General features: G+C 56.0%; 1 protein-coding gene across 4 annotated transcripts in view; it reads left to right on the forward strand.

Moving 5' to 3' along the window:
* Positions 1-18,996, forward strand: part of NEK6 (NIMA related kinase 6) — an 85,618-nt gene that overhangs the window by 64,631 nt on the left and 1,991 nt on the right. For all 4 annotated transcript variants that reach the window (XM_033858578.2, XM_033858577.2, XM_033858576.2 and 1 more), the window contains 2 exons: positions 9,492-9,586; positions 16,034-16,147. In XM_033858578.2, coding sequence (XP_033714469.1) covers positions 9,492-9,586; positions 16,034-16,147 — 209 coding nt within the window. The remainder of the gene's footprint in view (positions 1-9,491; positions 9,587-16,033; positions 16,148-18,996) is intronic.

Genomic DNA, 18,996 nt, shown 5'->3' on the forward strand with positions numbered 1-18,996 from the left:
GCAGCTCCCAGCTGGGAGTGTGTGTGTGTGTGTGTGTGTGTGTGTGTGTGTGTGTGTGTGTGTGTGTGTGTGTGTGTGTGTGTGTGTGTGTGTGTGTGTGTGTGTGTGTGTGTGTGTGTGTGTGTGTGTGTGTGTGTGTGTGTGTGTGTGTGTGTGTGTGTGTGTGTGTGTGTGTGTGTGTGTGTGTGTCGTTTTGAAACCCTCGTGCCCACCTGACCCCGGACTGTGTGTGTGTGTGTGTGTGTCGTTTTGAAACCCTCGTGCCCACCTGACCCCGGAGGACCCCTGGCCCGGCCTCCTTAGCAGCTGGCGTGTCATGGCTCTTCCGTTAGGTCAGAATGAAAGGATGTTCAAGGACCCGCCAACCCGTGAGTTCGTGACACTTCATTCATGCCTCAAACAGATGTGAGGGTCTGTGGGATCCTTCCTTTGTGCTGACGAGGAATCTAAAACCCAAGGAACTTGAGTGATTCTTCTGAGTCGTGTGGCAGCAGAGCCAGGACCCAAATGCAGGCCTCCCGGGGCAGGGCCCATGCTTCTTCCAGGGGACCAGGCTCAGGGGTCCTGGAAGGATCTCCCTCGGGAACTCAGCCACCAGCCCCCCGTTCCTGGGAGGAAACTGTCTTTCCCGCTCCCCTCAGACCCTTCTCTTTGGGAAAATCAGTGTGTCTTGTCAGTTTGGGACCGTTTACCCCTCTGGTTTAAGAGCTTCAAAAAGGCCAGAAATTCAGGGGGAACCGTCAAAGAGCAGAGTTAAAACCACTGTCTCCCGTCCCCTGTCAGTCAGGCCCCAGCCCTCCTCCGTCCCGCTGGGGAAGAGACTGCGGCACTCGTCAGAGCTGGTTAAGATCACATCATTAGGAACGGGCAGAAATTCGGGCTCGTCCGACAGTGTGAGTTTATTGACTTGGACTGGTGCACTTATTATATTAATGAGAAGGAATTGGAACTTGGGAAAAGGCCGCCCGGGTAAGCCTGGCTCTTCCCGAGGCCTCTGAGTGGCTGACGGGCTGCGTGGTGGGTGGAAGGAGCCCTCCTGGGGCCGTTTGCCCACCGAGCTGAGAAGCATGGGCTCGGCATGGCCCTGCTGCGAGAACTGAGAACTGAGGGCCAGGCCCCATGACGGCATCAGCGCAGAGCCAAAGCCCAGGGCCTGAGGTCTCCAAGACACAGGAGAAAGAGCCCCTTTCCATAGCGAGGTTCTGCACACAGCTAAGTCTTGTGCACACGTTTGGTGGCGCAGGAGATTGAACTAATTGCAGTTGCGTCGTGACGCGGGAAGGACTTGGGGGGCGGAGGCGCCTCCAGACCCTGTGCGTGGGTAGGAATTATGCATCCATTGCATCTCTGCGCACCTACTATGTGGGGATGCCCTGGTGGCAGCCACGTTGCCCCGGCAGCCACGTTGCCCCGGAGGCTGCTGACCCACGTCAGGGCTTATGCACATCCCATCTCCTCCTGCCTCCTCCTCCCCCAGCCCCCTCCCCGCCTCCGTATTTGCTAACACGAGGCTGGCATGAAAGGGCATTAGTCATGCCATGGCCGGGCTGACAGGTGCGGTACCCAGCGGTGGCAGAGCGGCTGCTTCGGTGTCAGGAATAGGAGCCGTAATTAGAGCGCAGAACAGAATGAGCGTCAGACGAATTACCAGGCAGCAGACCATATTTGTCAGGAAGGATTGCATACATAAAAATTAAGTGACAGTACACGCCGGCATAATGAAAGAAAAATGAAAGATTTGCCTACACACAGCTCACAAGCTACAAGCAAGAGTCTCGCTCCAAGCAACGGCAGCAGCTGCAAGACAAATTGTGGGGCTGGGAGAGCAAGGCCCTTCCCACTCCGCAGAGGAGACAGGGCAGCCTCGGGCTGGGATCAGGGGTGGGAGGTAAGGCAGGCTCACACCCAGGCCGGTGCAGGGCTCCACACTGCCTCTCGGGGGGATGGGGGAACAGGTCCAGTTGGGGGCAACCCCTGTCAGGTACCTGCGGTCAGGGCATGCTGGCTTTCCCAGGCCGCTGAGCCCCGGCATGGCCGTGGGGCATAAATCCCTCCTTCTCGCGTTCCCGAGCCGAACGCCCTGGCCCTGGGCTGGGCCTGAGACGTGAGGTTATGGGGACATGAGAGGATGCAGCCTTCTCTGCTCTCGGGGCCCCCAGACTGGTGGCGAGACCGACAGTCCCAGGGTGGTGTTGGGTGAGGGCAGGCAGAACCGTCTCCTGCAGGCCCACTGTGTGCAGGCACAGTGCTGGGCTCCGTGACTCGGCTGTGCACGGCTGGAGCTGCCGCACCCCATCCCAGGGCTGCTCTTTACTTCCGTTTTCTATAGTCACTGAACTCGCCAAGGAGGTGGGTTAACAAAGAAGACAAGGCTTAAAGGATGTTTGAAAAACATGTTGCTTCTTAAAACGTTATCCCCATAAGGCTTATACCTTCATTTGACAGATGACGGAACTGAGGCTCAGAGAGGTGCTACCACATCCCTGTGGTCCCTGGGCAGGCAGGGTCTGGAGCCCTTGGGGAGTCAGCAGCTCTCCACGGCACCAGCCGGGAAGTGGGCTTGGGGCCCAGTGAGCTCTCTGGGTGGGGAACACTGACAGCGCCCTGCGGGGAAGCCCACCCAGCCTCATAGCTGTGGGCCGTGTGGGACCTGGGGCTTGTCCTGGGCCACAGGGAAGGAGGATTGAGCCTCTCCTGTCAGGACAGCGCCCCCGTGAGTGTGCCCACGGCCAGGCGCCCCGAGGGCCCCATCAGTGTGGGCTCAGAGGGTCATGCAGATGTGTCCCTGGAGACCTCCTGCTTCGTCCTGGCAGCCCAGGACACCTGGGAACAACTGGCCCAGAAAACCTGCTTCGGCAGGTGGAGCCCAGGTTCTAAGCGCTGACACCTGGCGGGGGGAGAGCACCTGTGGCTGGTGAGTGGCTCCTGGCTTGTCTGCCGCATCCCTGGCATTTTAGGGACACAGACCGTTAGAACAAGATGAGCTGGTGGCAGGGAGGGAAGGGAAGGGCTCAAGGGGACGGCCAATGAGGAATCGACCCGGGCCTAGGATGCAAACCCCAGCTTGTTCATTCACTCACTCAGAGGTTTGGGCCGCTCACCCGGGAGGCCCCTGCCCGCTGGAGCCTACAGCCTGCGGGGGAAGCGCTGTTCTAATAACCATGTCCCAGGTGGTGTCTTGTTTAGTGCGCCAGCCGCCCTGGGGGTGGGAATCACCACAGCCGGTTACCAGGGGAGGAATTCCAGGTGCAGTGAGGCGAGCACCTTTGTGATGCCAGGTGGGTGGTGCTCCAGCCAGAGCCACGTGGCGGGCAAGGCATGGCCACGCCAGGGTTTCCATCCGAGGCTCCCTGAGCCACCTTGGATGAGCCCCTGATACCTGGAAAACACAGGGTCCTGCGTAGAATCGCAGAATCGTGCTACCTGACTCTCATATCTGTTAGAGATGTTCCATGTGGGAACTAAAAATAGGCAGATATAACGGTCTGGAATCAAGTCAACGCTGATAAAAGTGCAGTGTTTTCTCAACGTCGCTGCTTCTCCAGAGGGCCCAGTGTAGCCTGGCATGGGGTCAGCTGGTAATTAATTTAAGAACTTGATAACAAGTGGCGGCACAGGTGAGCCTGTAGGGATGTGCGTGTGCGTGTGCGTGTATGTGTTGCTGCCCAGAGATCCAGCGTTGCGGGGAGTGGGGAGAGTTTGGAGTTTGGAGTCGAATGCCAGGCTGAGGACCCGGCTTTTCTCTCTTGAGGGATGAGCCAGTCGGCCTTAGGGGCAGGGACACGGCCCCTGCCTTGGGGTGTAGGACGGGTGGGAAGGGGCAGGACAGCGGGGGGCTAAGCCGCCAGTCATCCAGGTGAGGCGGAGCTGCTAGGGCAGCGGCCAGCCCCCTCAGGATGTGAGGCCTGATTGATGTTGGGGGCAGCGGAGAGGGAGTTTCATAGGCCGGGGTCTCGTGCAGCATCGAGGAGGAATCTGGTCCTCGTCCTCACCTGCTCCTTTGTTGTGCCCACTTGGCCACCCCCAGCCCTCCTTTCCTCAGTCCACTCCCCTCACTGCCCCCCAGCTCCACCCCCCGGGGTCTGTGGTAGCAGCAGAGCCTTCCCAGAGCCCTTCTGCCTGCATGTCTGTGTGCCAGGAGGTTGAACTATCCCCCTTTTCCAGAGAGGGAGACCGAGGCTCTGAAGCGTGGCTGAGAGGACCCCGAGGACCATGAGTTCACCCCGTGTTCCACCGATGGGGAGACGAGGCGGAGACAGCCGTTCAGTTCTCTGCTCACCAGTGGTTGCAGTGGGTTCAGACCTAGCTGGGGTGCAGCTCCTTTGCCGTCAGGATGGTGCCCAGGCCTCGCGGCCCGCCCAGCAGATGCGTGTCAGCACCCACACCCCGTTTCCCAGCCATTTTCAAAACCACCATTCGGGGAAGAAGTGCAGCCCACAGACGCAGCCTCCCCTTCATGTGAAATCTTTGCCTTTTTCATATCTAATGAACATGTTTCAAACACCGTGAGCATTTCAAAACACGGCAGAGTTTGTTTTGACAGGAGTGGCGCATCTTGGGAAGCGGGGCCCTTTAATCAGCCTCTGCTTTGAGGTCCCGCGTTCTCCTCTGATATCTGCCCGGTTTGAAATCTGGGAGTTCCAGGTGAAGACGCGGGGAAGGTCAGGGTTTGTTAGGCTCCTCTTTCATATGCAGAGCTCCATCCCCGGAGGGGAGGCTGGGGGCGGGGCTGGGAGCCTGCAGGTCTGACGGGGAGATGCTGGAAGGGGATTTGAGACCCTGGCTGCGTTCGCTCTGCGTCTGAGCATCTCCGTGGGACTGTGCTGCTGCCTTGCCGGCTGCAAGGGCCCACAGGGGCACCCCCCACCCCACCCCTGGGCAGGACAGGGAGCCGGACCTTCAGGGCCACTGTCTGTGGAGGCTCCTCCCCGTGCCAGCTTCTACCTCTCTTCCCCAGAATCGCCGCTCCCCCGGGGTTCAGGGTCACATCCTCCAGGGCCGCTGCAAGCTTGGAACTTCTTTGAAGTCTCTCATTTTTATCTTTAAAACTCACGCAGGTTGTGCATTGCCCTTTATAATGTTTGAGCACTTCCTGTTGGTATAAAAATCGGGTTTTACAGGCTTATTCCCGGGGAAAGCTGGCAAAACAGGACGAGGCGCTGTGTTCGCCCCCTGCAGCTTTGCATGCCTCTAGCACAAGTTGAGAACCCCTCTGATGAGGCAGAGCACAGACCGGGGGGGGGGGGGGGCAGCCCCTCCCCTGGGGTCAGGGGACAAGAGAAGCTGCCCAGAGGCAGGAACATGAGGACCCAGCGGCCGGCCAAACTTCCCTCCGTTAATGCTTCATGAATTCATTTGTTCCACGATGTTTCTGCGCATCTGAAAGGAGGGCAGGTCTGGGAGGCTTTGCACAGCCCCTCTCAGGTTGTAACACGTATCAGACACTCTGGGAGCTTGTGGGAGATGCAGGTGTCCAAGTTCCAGCCCTGGAGGTTCTGGTTCCACAGGCCTGGGGTTGGGCTGGGGGTTCAGGTTTTTGACAACTTCTTCCAGGTGGTTTGGCTGCAGCCACTGATCGGTCCAGTCTTTCCTTGCGCAGCTGGCTCCTTCTGGACACTTGCTGGGCCAGGCAACTCACCACCTCCTGATGGACCCACTCCTGGGAGGGCCCAGCACAGCGTCAAGGCACAGTTAGCATTGAATACAGATGGGTGGGTGGATGGATGGATGGACAGACAGATGGATTGATGATGGATAGATGGATGGATGAATGGATGGATGGATGGATGGATGGATGGATGGAATGGCGTATGCAGCAGTGGCATCTTTGAAGAAAGTACAAATCACATTTGGGCGTTTGCCTTTCCCCCCTTAACACCAGTGGAAACTGGGGTACAAGCAGAAGGAGCAATGAAGAGGTAGAATGTTGGGGTGGAGAGTGGAGGGAAGGGGTGGTGAAGCCCCCAACCTTTCTCTCCCTGGTGCCCCCAGGCTTTTACCCCAAGCAGGGCTGAGGCAGGGATCTGGAGGCCCAGCAGAGGGACAGGGGAACAAACCAAATGTCCAGACCTCACCAAGCAGCTAGCTCTCTGTGGCCAGGGGAGGGGGCAGTTTAACTTGACCTTGAGGAACTCACCGGGAGGCAGAGGCACAGAGGTGAACTGGAGGGCAGGCCGGGGTTGGAGCAGGGGGAACAGCTGCTCAGAGACTTCATTTTTGGATGGGCCTGGCCAAGGCAGCCCTAGACCAAAGCCTGGCCACTCATCTAGAATGAGCAGAGGATAAGACTGAGGGTGGTGAGAGGTGTCAGGGCCAGCCCACACTCCCAACCTGGCCAGGTCGGGGACAAGGGTTGGCCAGGGGTCTTAAGGATGTGGTGCAGCCAGACGGTGGGCACTGCTGTCCCTCACTGAGGACAGGGCCTCTGACCTCTGCCCCTCCCCCGCTGTCTCTGCACCCCATCAGCCCCCTGTGGTTGTTCTCTGCAGGAGACTGTTCTCACCTCATAGGCACGTGCCCCCACAGCACCCTGAGTGCTAGAAACACTTATAGTTTGGTCTGAGGTTCCCGCTGTTAAGTGAGAACTGTTTGGATTTCATCCTGTGGTTTGGCTATGACAAGTCATCCATTTCACACTTGCCCGTTCATTTTCATTTTGCTCCCTTGTGGCTGAAATATACAAGGGGTTGCTACTGGAAGCCGCAGTTTGCTTATAGAATCCCACATGGGTTCATGTGTTGACTGACAGCTCTTTCTGCTGAATAGCAATTAGCCCCCTGATTTCAGCCATTAAGTATGCATATAGGATGACACAGTTCGCAAAACATGTATTTAAGTGATGTCTGCTCTCCTGGGATTATTGCCATCAAAGGATGCTTGGTACCCTGATAAAGCACTAATCAGGTAGTCCCTCTTGGGCAGACGTCAGTTAAGTAAATAGTGTGTTAGACTACAAGAAAAAAAGTGTTAACCCTGCTACATACTATCTGATAACATGCAGATGGGTTCATTGATTCAGTGAGTATATGCTTAGAAGGTGCCTGCTATGACCCAGCCCTGGGCAGGGCACTGGGACACTTTGGTAACGAGGTCCTGCCGCCAGCGTGCTCATGCCAGGAGCGTGGGTTTCCGACACTGTTCACAGCCTCTACAAGTCAGGCATGATAGAATTTCTCACCCGTCTCCAATGAGATGAGAAAAGCAAGATGATAAAGTTTTCAAACAGCTAAACTTTTTCAATGTGAAGTACTGTCCTTGATCTTGAGATGGAGTCTGTATTTGGGTTGGCCAAAAAGTTCGTTTGGGTTTTCTGTTAAGATCTTATGGAAAAACCCAAACAAACTTTTTGGCCAACCCAAATACTTGTTCTAGTGTTAAACTGAATAGTAGTGACATGAAATGGTAGTTGGGATTTTGTGTTTTATTTAAACACCTTTACTTGGCAAACATAAGTTGCTCTGAAACATCTTTGGCCCATGACAGCCTGAAGTCTGGGCCCCTGGTTTGGGGCACCCGTCACTTTCCTAGTCTAGCTCATCAAAAGGCCTCTTCCCCTCCCAGGGTCCCCTGTGTTCCCACATGTGGTGCTGGACATCCCTCCTTCCTAGGGTCATCAGCCCACAACTCAGCCTCAGCCTCTGCCACACTGGACTCCAGCTCCCTTCACAGACTCTGGCCAAAACAGCAGCAGCCACTGTCACATTCACATGGTGACTCCAGGCCGGTGAAAATGTCCTCTGTGTAGCAACCTTTAAAATCTGGTCCTAAAGCCTCCAGAACAGTCATCCTCCAAATGGACTGATATCAGAATCTCAGGTTACAAATCTGTGGTTACAAATCCAGATTCCTGGGCCCCTCCTCGGCCATGCCAATTCAGCCCCTCTGCTGCAGCTTGCACGCCTCTGGTGATGGGGAGCTCACCACCTGTCAGGAAATCCTCCCATCTTTGCCCAGCTCCAGATATTCAAGTGTGACTCCTCTGCTTTTTAATTAAGACATGATATGCATACAGTAAAGCTCTCTCAAGCCCTTTCCTGATCACTTCCCCCATAAAGTAATTTTTCCTGTTTTTGATAAAAATGGAATCAAATAGTGGGTGCTCTTTTGTGCCTGGCTACTTTCCCTCAACATTGCGTCTGTGCAGTTGATCCATTTTGTGGCGCATACCTGAGATTTGCTCTTGTTCGTTGCTGTTTAGTATTCCATTGTGTGAATAGACCACATTATCAGTTTACCTCTTCTACTGGTGATTACCATTTGTTTCCAGTTTCCGGCTATTATGAATAAAGCCACTCTGCACGTTCTTGATCATGTCTCTTGATGGACAGAGCACTCATTTCTCTTGGGCGTGTACCTAGGAGTGGAATTGCTGGGTTATAGTGTAGGCAGTGTTCAGCTGTAGTAGATGCTGCCAAAGTGATCGTGCCACTTTATGGCCCCGTCAGCAATGCATGAGGGTTCCAGTTGCTCCGCACATCACCACCTTGGTTTATCTCAGTCTTTTTAACTTTAACCATTCAGGTGGGTAGGTGGTAGGTGGTACCTCACTGTGCTATTAATTTGCATTGCCCTGATGAGTAATGAGAAACACAATATCGTTTCATGTGCTTATTGGCCACTTGGATATTCTCCTTTGTGAAATACCCCTTCAAGTCTTTTGCTAATTTGAGGGAGGGGGATGTTTGTCTTTTGCATATTGATTTATAGAAGTTTTAAAATATATTCTGTATATGAGGCCATTGTTGGGTATATGTTTTCAGACGACTTTCTCCCACTCTGTGGCTTGCCTTTTAACTCTCTGAATGGGTTTTTGGTGAACTGAAGTTCCTAATTTTAATGAAGTCCAGTTAATCAATCTTTTCTTTAATGGTTAGTATCTTTTCTATTCTGGCTAAGAAATCTCAGGCAACCCCAAGTCTGGACATGCTGATTGGTGCTAGTAGCCAAGGGTGGTGGCTAAGAGTTCAGTTTCTGGAGCCTGAAGATCTGTGTTTGAACCTCAGTCCTGCCACTGTTCGGAGCCTCGGTTTCCCCATCTGTAAGATGGGCTAACACACACACCGTGGTTGGTCCACATTCACAGTGGTTGTTTTCACTGTTGAGAGCCTTATCTGGACTCTTCTGGGATTCAAACAGTCACCTTAGAGGATATTTTGGTCCGTTGCTTCCCAGAGCCTGGCCACTGTGTCCCACTCCCCCCGGGCAGTTGGCAGAAACACCAGTCTTGAGCCACTCAGCCCCCAGACTGATTGTCAGGTCTGGGTGGGTCCCTATCTCCAGGGACTTTTAGGGCCCTGCCAGCGTGGGAACTTCCAGTCTGTCCCAGCCCTCTCATTTGACAGAGGAGGGGACAGGAAGAGAGGGCGAGGGGGCTGCCCAGGATCCTGGTGAGGCTGAGGCCAGGCCTCTCCCCAGCCCTCACCCTCCCCACCTCTCCCTCCTGTGCTGCCCCTGCACAGAGGATAAGCACGCATCCTTTTGCTGTGTTTCAGTGGGGACACCATACTACATGTCACCGGAGAGGATCCATGAGAACGGCTACAACTTCAAGTCTGACATCTGGTCTCTGGGCTGTTTGCTGTACGAGGTGAGTGTCTGGCCTGCAGCTCAGTGGCATTTGGTGGGGCGTGCATGGTGGGCACCCAGCTGAGGCAGGCCTGGTACCATCTGGGTCCTGTCCTTCACCCCTCGGTCGAACGTCTGCCTGATTAGCAGCGTCAGGCTGGAAGAGGTTAGAGGGGTGGTCACTTGCAGGCTAGGTGCCACTCCCCCTTGGGATGCTCAGATCTGGGAAGGGAGATGAACTAGAACCAGACGGAGGGTCCAGTGTCTGCTTGCTGATGGAAGGAGCACAGGCAGGGCGATCTGGCTGCCCCGGTTTCCCTGGTAACCAGGGTGATTCTGTTCACTATTTGGCATTTATCCATGGATCAGGCCCCATGCCTCTGAAACGCTCCCCAATGAGGGGCGGTCACGTTCTTCCAAGCTCAGCAACGTGGGTCTCCCTAGAGACCACCACTGTCTCCCCTGGGCTGGGAGATGGAGCCACCAGATGGCCGTTTCCAGATCTGCTGGCCACCCTGGACGGAGGGACAGGAATATTTCTGAGTCTTGGTAGGCTCAGACGTGAGACAACATGAACTCGTAAAGCCCCCATCCATTTTGGCCAGCCACCGGGGACCCTGGATAACCGGGGGTCTAGGGAGCACAAGCCACACTTGGCCACGAAGCTGCTGCAGCTGCCGGTGAGAGGCGGGGAAGCCTGAGCCCTCTAGTATCTCCAAGCTGGCGGCCACACCCTCCCACCGCCCTGGCCCTGGTCCTGGGCCATCCCGTGCTGGGCAGGATTCCACTGGTCTCCTCATCTGTAAAATGGGAATAGTAGCTGTCCTGCATTGTCATAGGCCAGATGAATGAAATAACAGTTATGAAAGGCTTTGAGGACCCCTCTAGGGCTGTGAGACACCAAGCATGGTTTGGGTTTAAAGTTGGAACCTTGATTATTTTTCTGCTCTCCCTGGGGTGGAATTGAGCATCCCTGGAATCTGGCTTGGAACTGATGAGCTGAAGTCTCCTAGGGCAGCGATGCACAGGATAATGTTGCGGGACCACTAGGAGTGTCTTGGAGTTGCAGAGACTGACTTCTTTGCTTCCTTGGGAGTATCGATGGTGGGAATTGACCTCATGGCCCGTGGGTATAAACTTCGGGACTCAGCTGCCCACTGCTGATGCACAGGGACCGGGGCAGCTATGCGGTCGGGGTCTCTTGGCACTGGGATTCCCTGCTCCCTGCATTACAGACGGAGACCATGAAATCAAAACTCTGATCCCTCTGCAAGGTTTACACTTCACAGCATCTTTCTTTGTAAGCCAGTGGCCTCCTATTAATAGCAGACATTTCATTTTAAAAGAGTGGCCTTGTGGGTAAAGATGAAGCCAATTGGAGATGTGGCCCTTGTGGCGTTTGTACCTGAGCCCCCTTCTTCTGGAGGTCCGTAGTGTGGGCGCTCCACAGAGTCATCTTGAAGGTTTATGGGTGAGTCGGGCCCTGGCAGTCAGAGGTGGGGAGCAGACCGTGCTTTCTGGGACTCACAGGGGCGTCTGCTGTAGGAGGACTTCTTTTAATGAGCACCGAACGGGAGCAGCTGCATCCAGGCGGTGCCCCCAGTGGGGCCGCAGTGGATGAGGGTGCAGAGTGGCTTCTGGCCCCTGGGGATGAGGAGGGCAAAGCTGTGAATCCTTCCCTCGTGGGGAGCACGCAGCTCCCATAGCTGTGGTAGTTTGGGTGGGAGAGAGGCGGGGCCTGGTGTGGCCCAGACCTCGGTCAGAAGGACCAACCCGAGGTCAGAGCTCAGCACCCGCTCACCCCCTGAAGGCCCTGGAGCTCCAGGAGCTTCAGTTGCCCAAGTGTAATGGGAGTCACACCTGCCTCATGAGGTGTGGACGGCACCTGGCTCAGACGGCCCTCCGGCAGTGCGGGGCAGGTCTTTGCAGCGCTGTTACTGCCCACCTCGCTGCCCAAGAGCCCCCTGAGCTGGTGCCGGCGAGCAGCTGGCCACATTTTCCTTTTCGCTTTGGCCAGCGGGGAGCCAAAGTCCAGCCGTTGTCTGTCCCCTCGGAGACTCGGCTTTGTCCTCCTGCCCTCGTGGATGCTGTCCCTAGTCCAGGGTTCTTTACTCTTCCATTCTGCGTTCAGGATTTCTGTAAGCCACTTCCTCCCTCTGTGAATCGTGTGAGTCTTCAAACGTAGACAAACAGAGACGAGGGTGTGACTGGGCCCTGCTCCTGTGCTCAGGGCTCCCGAGCTGGTGCCACCAGCTCCCTAGAGGCAGACTGCAGTACTGAGTCCCTGCCCTGGGCGCCTGAACGCACTTCTAAAGAGGCAGCCTCTGTTAGCGGCGCCCCAGCCTGGAGGTGCCGGTTTATTTCATCACTGAGGCTCGCAGCCAGGGAGGGGCGTGTCAGCAGTAGCAAGTCAATGAAATCAGTCAAGTCCTGCGTCTGCGGGGACAGCTGACCTGAACCCAGTGGCCCTGGGCCTCCCACAGAAGAGGGCTGGCGTGGCGGCCCCTCTACGGGCAAAAGGCGGTGGGGGCCCTTCCCCAGGCTGCCACCCCTGAGCCCTGTGGGAAGACAGAACCAGATGTTTTCCCAGCAGACAGGAAGGGCCGTGGTAATTGGGAGGCAACGACCCCCAGACACGACCGGAGCCCCCGCTGCACAGCCTGTGGTGCGTCCTGAGGCCGCCAGCTGTAGATCTGTGACAGGCTCCCCACCTCACCCGCACACCCAGATCACATCCGAGGATTCTGGGCAGAGCCAGGGGAACACACCTGGGCCACGCGGCAGGTGACGGCACAGAGCCAGAGAAAACCTGCCCACAGTGGGGACAGGCCTGCCCTTTCCCACAAGCCCCGGTGCGGGCTGGAAGTCTCAGGAGCCCCCTGGGTTAGGTTCCTACGGCTGCTGTAACAGATTACCGATTGGCTTCATACAACATAAAATTATTCTCTTACGTTCTGGAAGCCAGAAGTCCAAAATCGATTTCAGTGGACTAAAGGCAAGGAAAAGGAAAAGACCACCCACATGCCTTGGCTTGTAGCCTCTTCCTCGTATCACTTAAGTCAACACAGCTCCTTCTCCTGTACTCAAAAATCTCCCTCTGCTCCTTCTTATAAAGATACTGTGATTACACTTAGGGCCCACCTGGATCACCTGGGACACTCCCCCGATCCGGGGATCCTTAATTTCATCACATCTGCCGAATTTATTTTGCCATGTAAGGCAGCACACTCGCAGGCTCCAAGGATTAGGACATGAACATCTTTGGGGGCCTTTATTCGGCCCACCACACCCCCTTCCACCTGGGCGTCCAGATGTCCACTGAGGACCTCCCGAGGTCACCTTAAGATGCTGATGTTGACCCGTGGCTAGTGAGGAGCCGCCACAAAGCACGATACCTGGCCTGAGCTCCTCAGGGTGGGTGCCAAGTGGGATCTGTCTTGAAGAGGTCAGCATAGGAGAAACGGGCCAGACAGCTCAGCCTCCGGGAGCAGCACTGCCCTGGACACTGTAGTGAATCACAAGAATCACACCAGGCCAGTCCCAGCTTTGCTGTAAGGGAGAAAGCGGGCTCAGAGATGCGGAGAGACCTCCCAGGGTCACACAGCAAGGAAGTGACCTAGATGGGCACTGGTACCCAGGTTGTCGATGCCTGCCCTCCAGTGAGCAGGAGCCAGGAAGGGACCAGTGGTCCTTGTGGAGCCAGGGCCTCTTCCCTTCTCTCCAGCCACCAGGGAAGGCGTGACTGGTGGAGAAAGATGCAGGGCCTCTGCTCAGAGCCCCTTTGAGGGGAAGGCCCGGTTGTGAGGATCCCCCAGCAACTTCAGTGGCCCCTCCAGGAGCTCCCAGCAGGGATGCCCAAGCTCGGCCTGTTGGAAGACCTGGCGCTTTATTTTCATTACCCGGCACACCCCGGGAGGCACTCAGCAGGCCGCCTGGGCTCTGCAGGATTGATTTATTCTTCTATGGGAGCTCAGCTCTGAGCACAGAGCTGAAGGAATCAGGATCCTCAGTGGGGGGCCTTCTTACAGCAGCCTCAGCCTGAGGAGGCTGAGACCAGCAAGAAAGTGGGCCGGGGGACAGGTGCAGCCGTGCCTTGTATGGAATCCTGCTTTGGAATTCTGGCTTGAGCCAGAGAATGGTCTGGATTCCCCCTACCTCGTGGGGAAGCAGGGCTGCAGACTGCTTGGCAACTAACCTCTGGGTTCAACCTTCACTCCTGGAAGAGCTCGGGAGATACTGGTGATGAGATGGATGTCCGAGGCCCTGACAGGGCCAGAGTCAAAGGCAGTCGCTGTCCACTCTGAGTCAGAATCCCCTTCTCCTTCTGACGTCTTAAGTCACACACCAGTTCCCCTGAGCCCTCCCGGCGGGGGCAAGTGGCCACACTCTCCCATTTCCCCGGCTATGTGTCATCCCAGTAACGCCAGGCAGGAAAAGTTCTGCGTTTGAGGAGCAGCACTGAGAGCCGTGGCTTTGGCAGTTCTAACGAGGCCCCAAACAGCAATTCCTCCTCTGCTTCAACCAGTCAGAGGTGGGTGATCGCCGGTACGAGGAGATCTCGCCATCCGGGGTAACTCCCAGTGTCTCAAGCAGCCCCAGAGGTTCCTTCACAGCCCAGTGCTCTGATCTGGGTGGAAGGCCCGTGGCCGGCAGCTGGAGGGCAGCAGGCAGGGACGCTGCTTCCGCTAGAATCTGCATTTATGGATGCAGAAGCCACTGGGAGCCAGGGAGGCAGAGAGGGCTCCTCTGGCATAGCTCGCTGCTGACCCTGTTCAGAAAGCTTTTCTGAAACAGTGTGGGGAAGGTACCAGGAAGGATGGAGAGATTCTCTGAAGGGAACGGCAGATACGGGGCTCATGCCTCGCCATTCTGGGGCTCTTCTGGAGTCCCACACAGCAAGTTTTGTGCAAATCAGATCAGGCTGGCTTGTCGAAAGGATCACCCAGTCCCTCTCCCAGGTCAGACACGTGAAAAACCAGAGCCTGTGTTAGTGGGGCCGACATCCTTTCTACTCTGAACAGACACGCTTTCCAGGAAAATCCATCTTAATCCTCCTGCCATGACTTGAAGGGCACCACATCACCCCGAATGACTGCCCTGGAGCCTCAGCTGCTCTCTACTGTAGCAACAGATGTCCTTTTGAAACTGCCCAATTAACCCTTTGCACTGAGGTTCTCATTTTAATTATTGGAAATACATCACCCAAGTGACGCCATCTTGCATGCTAGATGGTAAAGCCAGTTCAGTCAGGCTGCCTGAGCCCACAGCGGGCAGAGCCTCTGCATACTCACCCTGCCCCGCCGAGTGCCAGGGCCTTCCCGCAGGGGGGGCTTCACCGTCTAGGTGGGTTCCCAGCCCTCCTCAGAGGGGCCCAAGCCCCTGGTCAGGGGGAGGAGACACCCACCTGAAAGCACTCAGTCAGGGCCCAGGCACCTGGCCCCCCCAAGTCTCCAGGCCACACTGCCTCTCCCAAGGCCATCTGGACGCCCAAGGGCACTGCCTGGGCTCTGAAGGCCCCTGTGCTCTTCTGGAGGAGAAGCCCTGCTCTTCCTCTCGGGATCACCTGACCTGTTCACAGGGGTGAACAGAGCGTGGGGCAGACCAGGAAACTAAAGCTGGTGGGCTACCATGGGTTCCCCCAGCCCGGAGACAGGGTTCGCCCACCCACCTCCCGGAGCCTGAAGGGGAGTGAGGATTCCTCAGGTGTCCCACAGGCCCCGGCTGTGGGGTCTGTGCCTAGTGGCCCTGGCAGCCCGGCTCCTTGAAGGGAACCAGGGCCAAACGGACAGGTGGGCACATTACCCAACGGCACTTCATTAGCAGGTGTCGTCGGGCCGTCATTTGGAGGCAGGCAACAGTGAGCGGGAGTGACAGGCAGCTTGAATCCCATTGCGGAGATGGCTGGCGGGCGCCGTGCTGGGCTGCCTCACGGGCAGCACGGCTCCTGTGTGCCCCTGTTGAAGACACCCCCCCATCGTGCTCTGAATGGTGGGGTGGGAAGTCCGGGTAGTTCCCTGACGGGGTGAGAACCCGTTGGGGCCTCCACGGTCCCCCAGCAGAGGGCCTGCTTTCGGGATGGAGCCAGATGTCCACTCAGGTTGTGATGCCTCCTGTGCCAGCCAAGCCTCACCACAGCCCTGCAGGTGGAGCTGCGTCCACTTTAGATGAGGAAACCAGAGGCCAGGCGTGTGCCTGCTCACGGCTGGCCCTCAGGACTCAGCTGCCCCTTCTTTACTGACTTTACAGTTTTGTCAGTGAAACGTTTGTCCTGTTTAATTTGCTTATATAACAAGGATTGTGTAAAAACTGCCACTTTCTGTTGAACCCCAGCTTCCTCAGGACACAGGGGAGTCTGGCTGGACAGCCGCTGCGGTGAGGACCCGGAAGCACCACACCCCCATCTGCAGCGGCCCCTTTTGCCCTGGACCTCAAGGCTGAAAACTCATCTCTCATCCCCCTCTCCTTGCAGATGGCAGCTCTTCAGAGCCCCTTCTATGGAGATAAAATGAACCTCTTCTCCCTCTGCCAGAAGATTGAGCAGTGTGACTACCCGCCTCTCCCCGGAGAACATTACTCTGAGAAGGTGAGTTTGCTGCCGCCGGGGCTGGGCCTGGTGAGCTCCAGGCGACCCACAGGGCTCGAAGAGGGGCAGCTCCAAGATCCCAGGGCTGTGGGGCTGAGCTTGGGTTCACTTAACAGAGCCGAGAAGGAAGATTTCTGGGGAAGTGACTCAGAAGGGGAAACAAGCAGGCTGATTTTACCAGAGGCCTCAGCCCCCGACAGCAGGGCTGCAGGCCACCCACTGGCAGGAACCAGCAGGAGCTGCCCCGTCAGCACCCTCCTGCCCGTTTGGCTGCCAACCCAGCGCTCGAGTGGGAGGCTCACTGCTGCGGGGCCCAGAGACAGGCTCCCGGCGTCCAGCAACAGGAGCCAGACGCAGGGGGTAGCAGGGCCTGGCCGGCCCCACACCACTGCTGGCGGCCCCTCCGCTCCCATGACAGGGAACCAAAGCAAGCAGCCTGGTCTCCTTGCCACCACAGACCTAGGTCAGACCCCTTGGCCTTTTATTTTCAATATTTTACACTGAGCGCAGGACAGCCTGACACGTCTGGCCATCAGGCTGTGACAGGTGAGGCTGTGGGAGAGCATCATCTGCCTCAGTTCCCTCATCTTGAAAACAGGCCTAATACTTCGCCTTCATGGATAAAAAGTGAGGATGAGATGACAGGCTTACAGCACAGCGTGGTTAAGAGTGTAAACAGGGCTTCCCTGGTGGCGCAGCGGTTGAGAGTCCGCCTGCCGATGCAGGGGACACGGGTTCGTGCCCTGGTCCAGGAAGATCCCACATGCCGTGGAGCGCCTGGGCCCGTGAGCCATGGCCGCTGAGCCTGCACGTCCGGAGCCTGTGCTCCGCAACGGGAGAGGCCACAACAGTGAGAGGCCCGCGTACCGCAAAAAAAAAAAAAAGTGTAAACAGATGCATAGGTTTACACACTCCCCTCACCTTTCTTGGGCAAATCACTGAACTGAGTCTCAGTTTCCTCATCTGTAAAATGGGATAATCCTGGAATCTACCTTACTGGATTAAGGATTAAGGCAATGCATTTACAACCATCATCATCTGGCCGTAGCACAGGGCCTGGCTCAGAGTAAATGCTCAATATGGGTTATTTTTGTTCAAGGTCAATGCTAGTGTGTGTAATCGGGAGTCTGAGTCCTCCATGGGTCCACCCTGCAGGACCACAGGCCACTGCCTCACAATAATAACAGCTCACATTTATGATTTACTGTGTTGAATCCCCCCCTACCCCACCCCACTAATGCCATTTTACCAGGAAGGAAACTGAGATACAGACTGGTTAAGTAACTTGCCCAAGTCATGTAACTTGCTCGTGGTGAAGGCAGGGTTTGGCCCAGATGGCCTGCACCTAGCCACTGCGCTATCCTGTTTCTTGAGGGCACCCGCCCCTCTTCTATAGCCAGTCATCCAGCCACAGTGAGGAGCCATCCATGCTGCTCACTTCACAATCCTGAAAGCTCTGGAAGGAGCAGCCCTTGCCCACCAGGGCCCTGGGTCTGGGCCGGCCAAGCTGTAGCAACCAGGTGCCCCAGTGTGCACTAACCCTGTATCCCGGCAGGCCAGCTAGAAAGGTCATCAGCCACCTTTCTCCTGGCACCCTCTGCTCCCAGTGCCATGCCTGCGGCTCTGCGGGCTCCCAGCAGCCAGAGTGAGGGTCAGGAGCGCAGATTCCTATAGAGTTCTTATGAGTACCTTTGGAGGAAGTACTTATGCTCCAGAGTGGAAGTTGGCAGGAAAGGAAAAACTAGTTAGAGCTCTTCACCAAGTTAATAGTTGCATTTGGTTTTTCTTCCCCATCTTTCGTTAGAATTTGGAATTTTGTTTGTTGGAATTTGTTAAGAAGCTTGGAGCCATGCCACCTGGAGCAAATGACAACTTCTCTGTGCCTCAGTTTCCCCATCTATAAATGGGAACCATAACCTCTGCCTCATGGTTATGAAGCTGAAATGAACAAGTCCACATAAAGCCCTCAGCCCTCTTCCCTCCCAAGTCAGTCCTTCAGCGTCCAGATCTCCTACTCCCCAGAGCACCTGGCTTTCACTGGTTACGTGGAACTTCTGGGGGTGCTAATTCTTAGCACTGGAGCTCCTCGGCACACCTCACTTTTGAAGTTATATGTCCTCTTAGAAATGGAAATAAGACCCTTTCTCTTCTGAACTTTACAAACATGCACTTATTGCCAACTGTGTGGTTTATAAATGAGCAATTCGGGCCACAGAGACTTTACCTTAATGTGGTTCTCTTGGGCACTTTAACCTGTCAGAGGCCAACCACAGCTACCTTCCCCTGAATACTGTAAGGTTCTGAAGAGTATGGTCTCATCGTGGGCAACCTCAGACTCCAGGAGGGTCCAAGTCAGCTGCAGGCGCAGCTGCATCTGCCCAGGGGCTTCCGAGTGTTTATAAAGCAGTGAAATCCCCAGAAAGGCAGCAGGCAGTTTGGAGCATCTCCTGGGGGAGCAACCCCAGGCCCCTCAGCCTAGAACACCTCAGGAGTGAAACAGGGAGTGTGCACCGTAGCCCGGGCCTCCGCATGACCCTCGTGCCCACCCCAGACTTGCTGACCATGGCCGCAGAGTCCCCGTGAGCCCCCTTAGTCAGGCTCTCCCCTCTCCCTGCTGCGGCCCTGGCCAGCCCCTCCAGCAGCAGGTATTTAAATGAAAAAATTGCAGTGAGCCCAGTGATGCAAGTTAAGATGTAGGCTTTTTAAGGTCATTATTTTAATTACCATTAAAATAATTGGCACTCTGGCTATCAGAAGAATGGAGGTGATCAGAGGATCAAGGTGCCCCTCCCCCACCCCGAGGCAGTAGCAGCCTTCAGTGTCTGTATAATTAAAAGCTCCGTCTTTCA

Source organism: Tursiops truncatus, chromosome 6 (assembly GCF_011762595.2).
Source record: "Tursiops truncatus isolate mTurTru1 chromosome 6, mTurTru1.mat.Y, whole genome shotgun sequence".
Lineage (NCBI taxonomy): Eukaryota > Metazoa > Chordata > Mammalia > Artiodactyla > Delphinidae > Tursiops > Tursiops truncatus.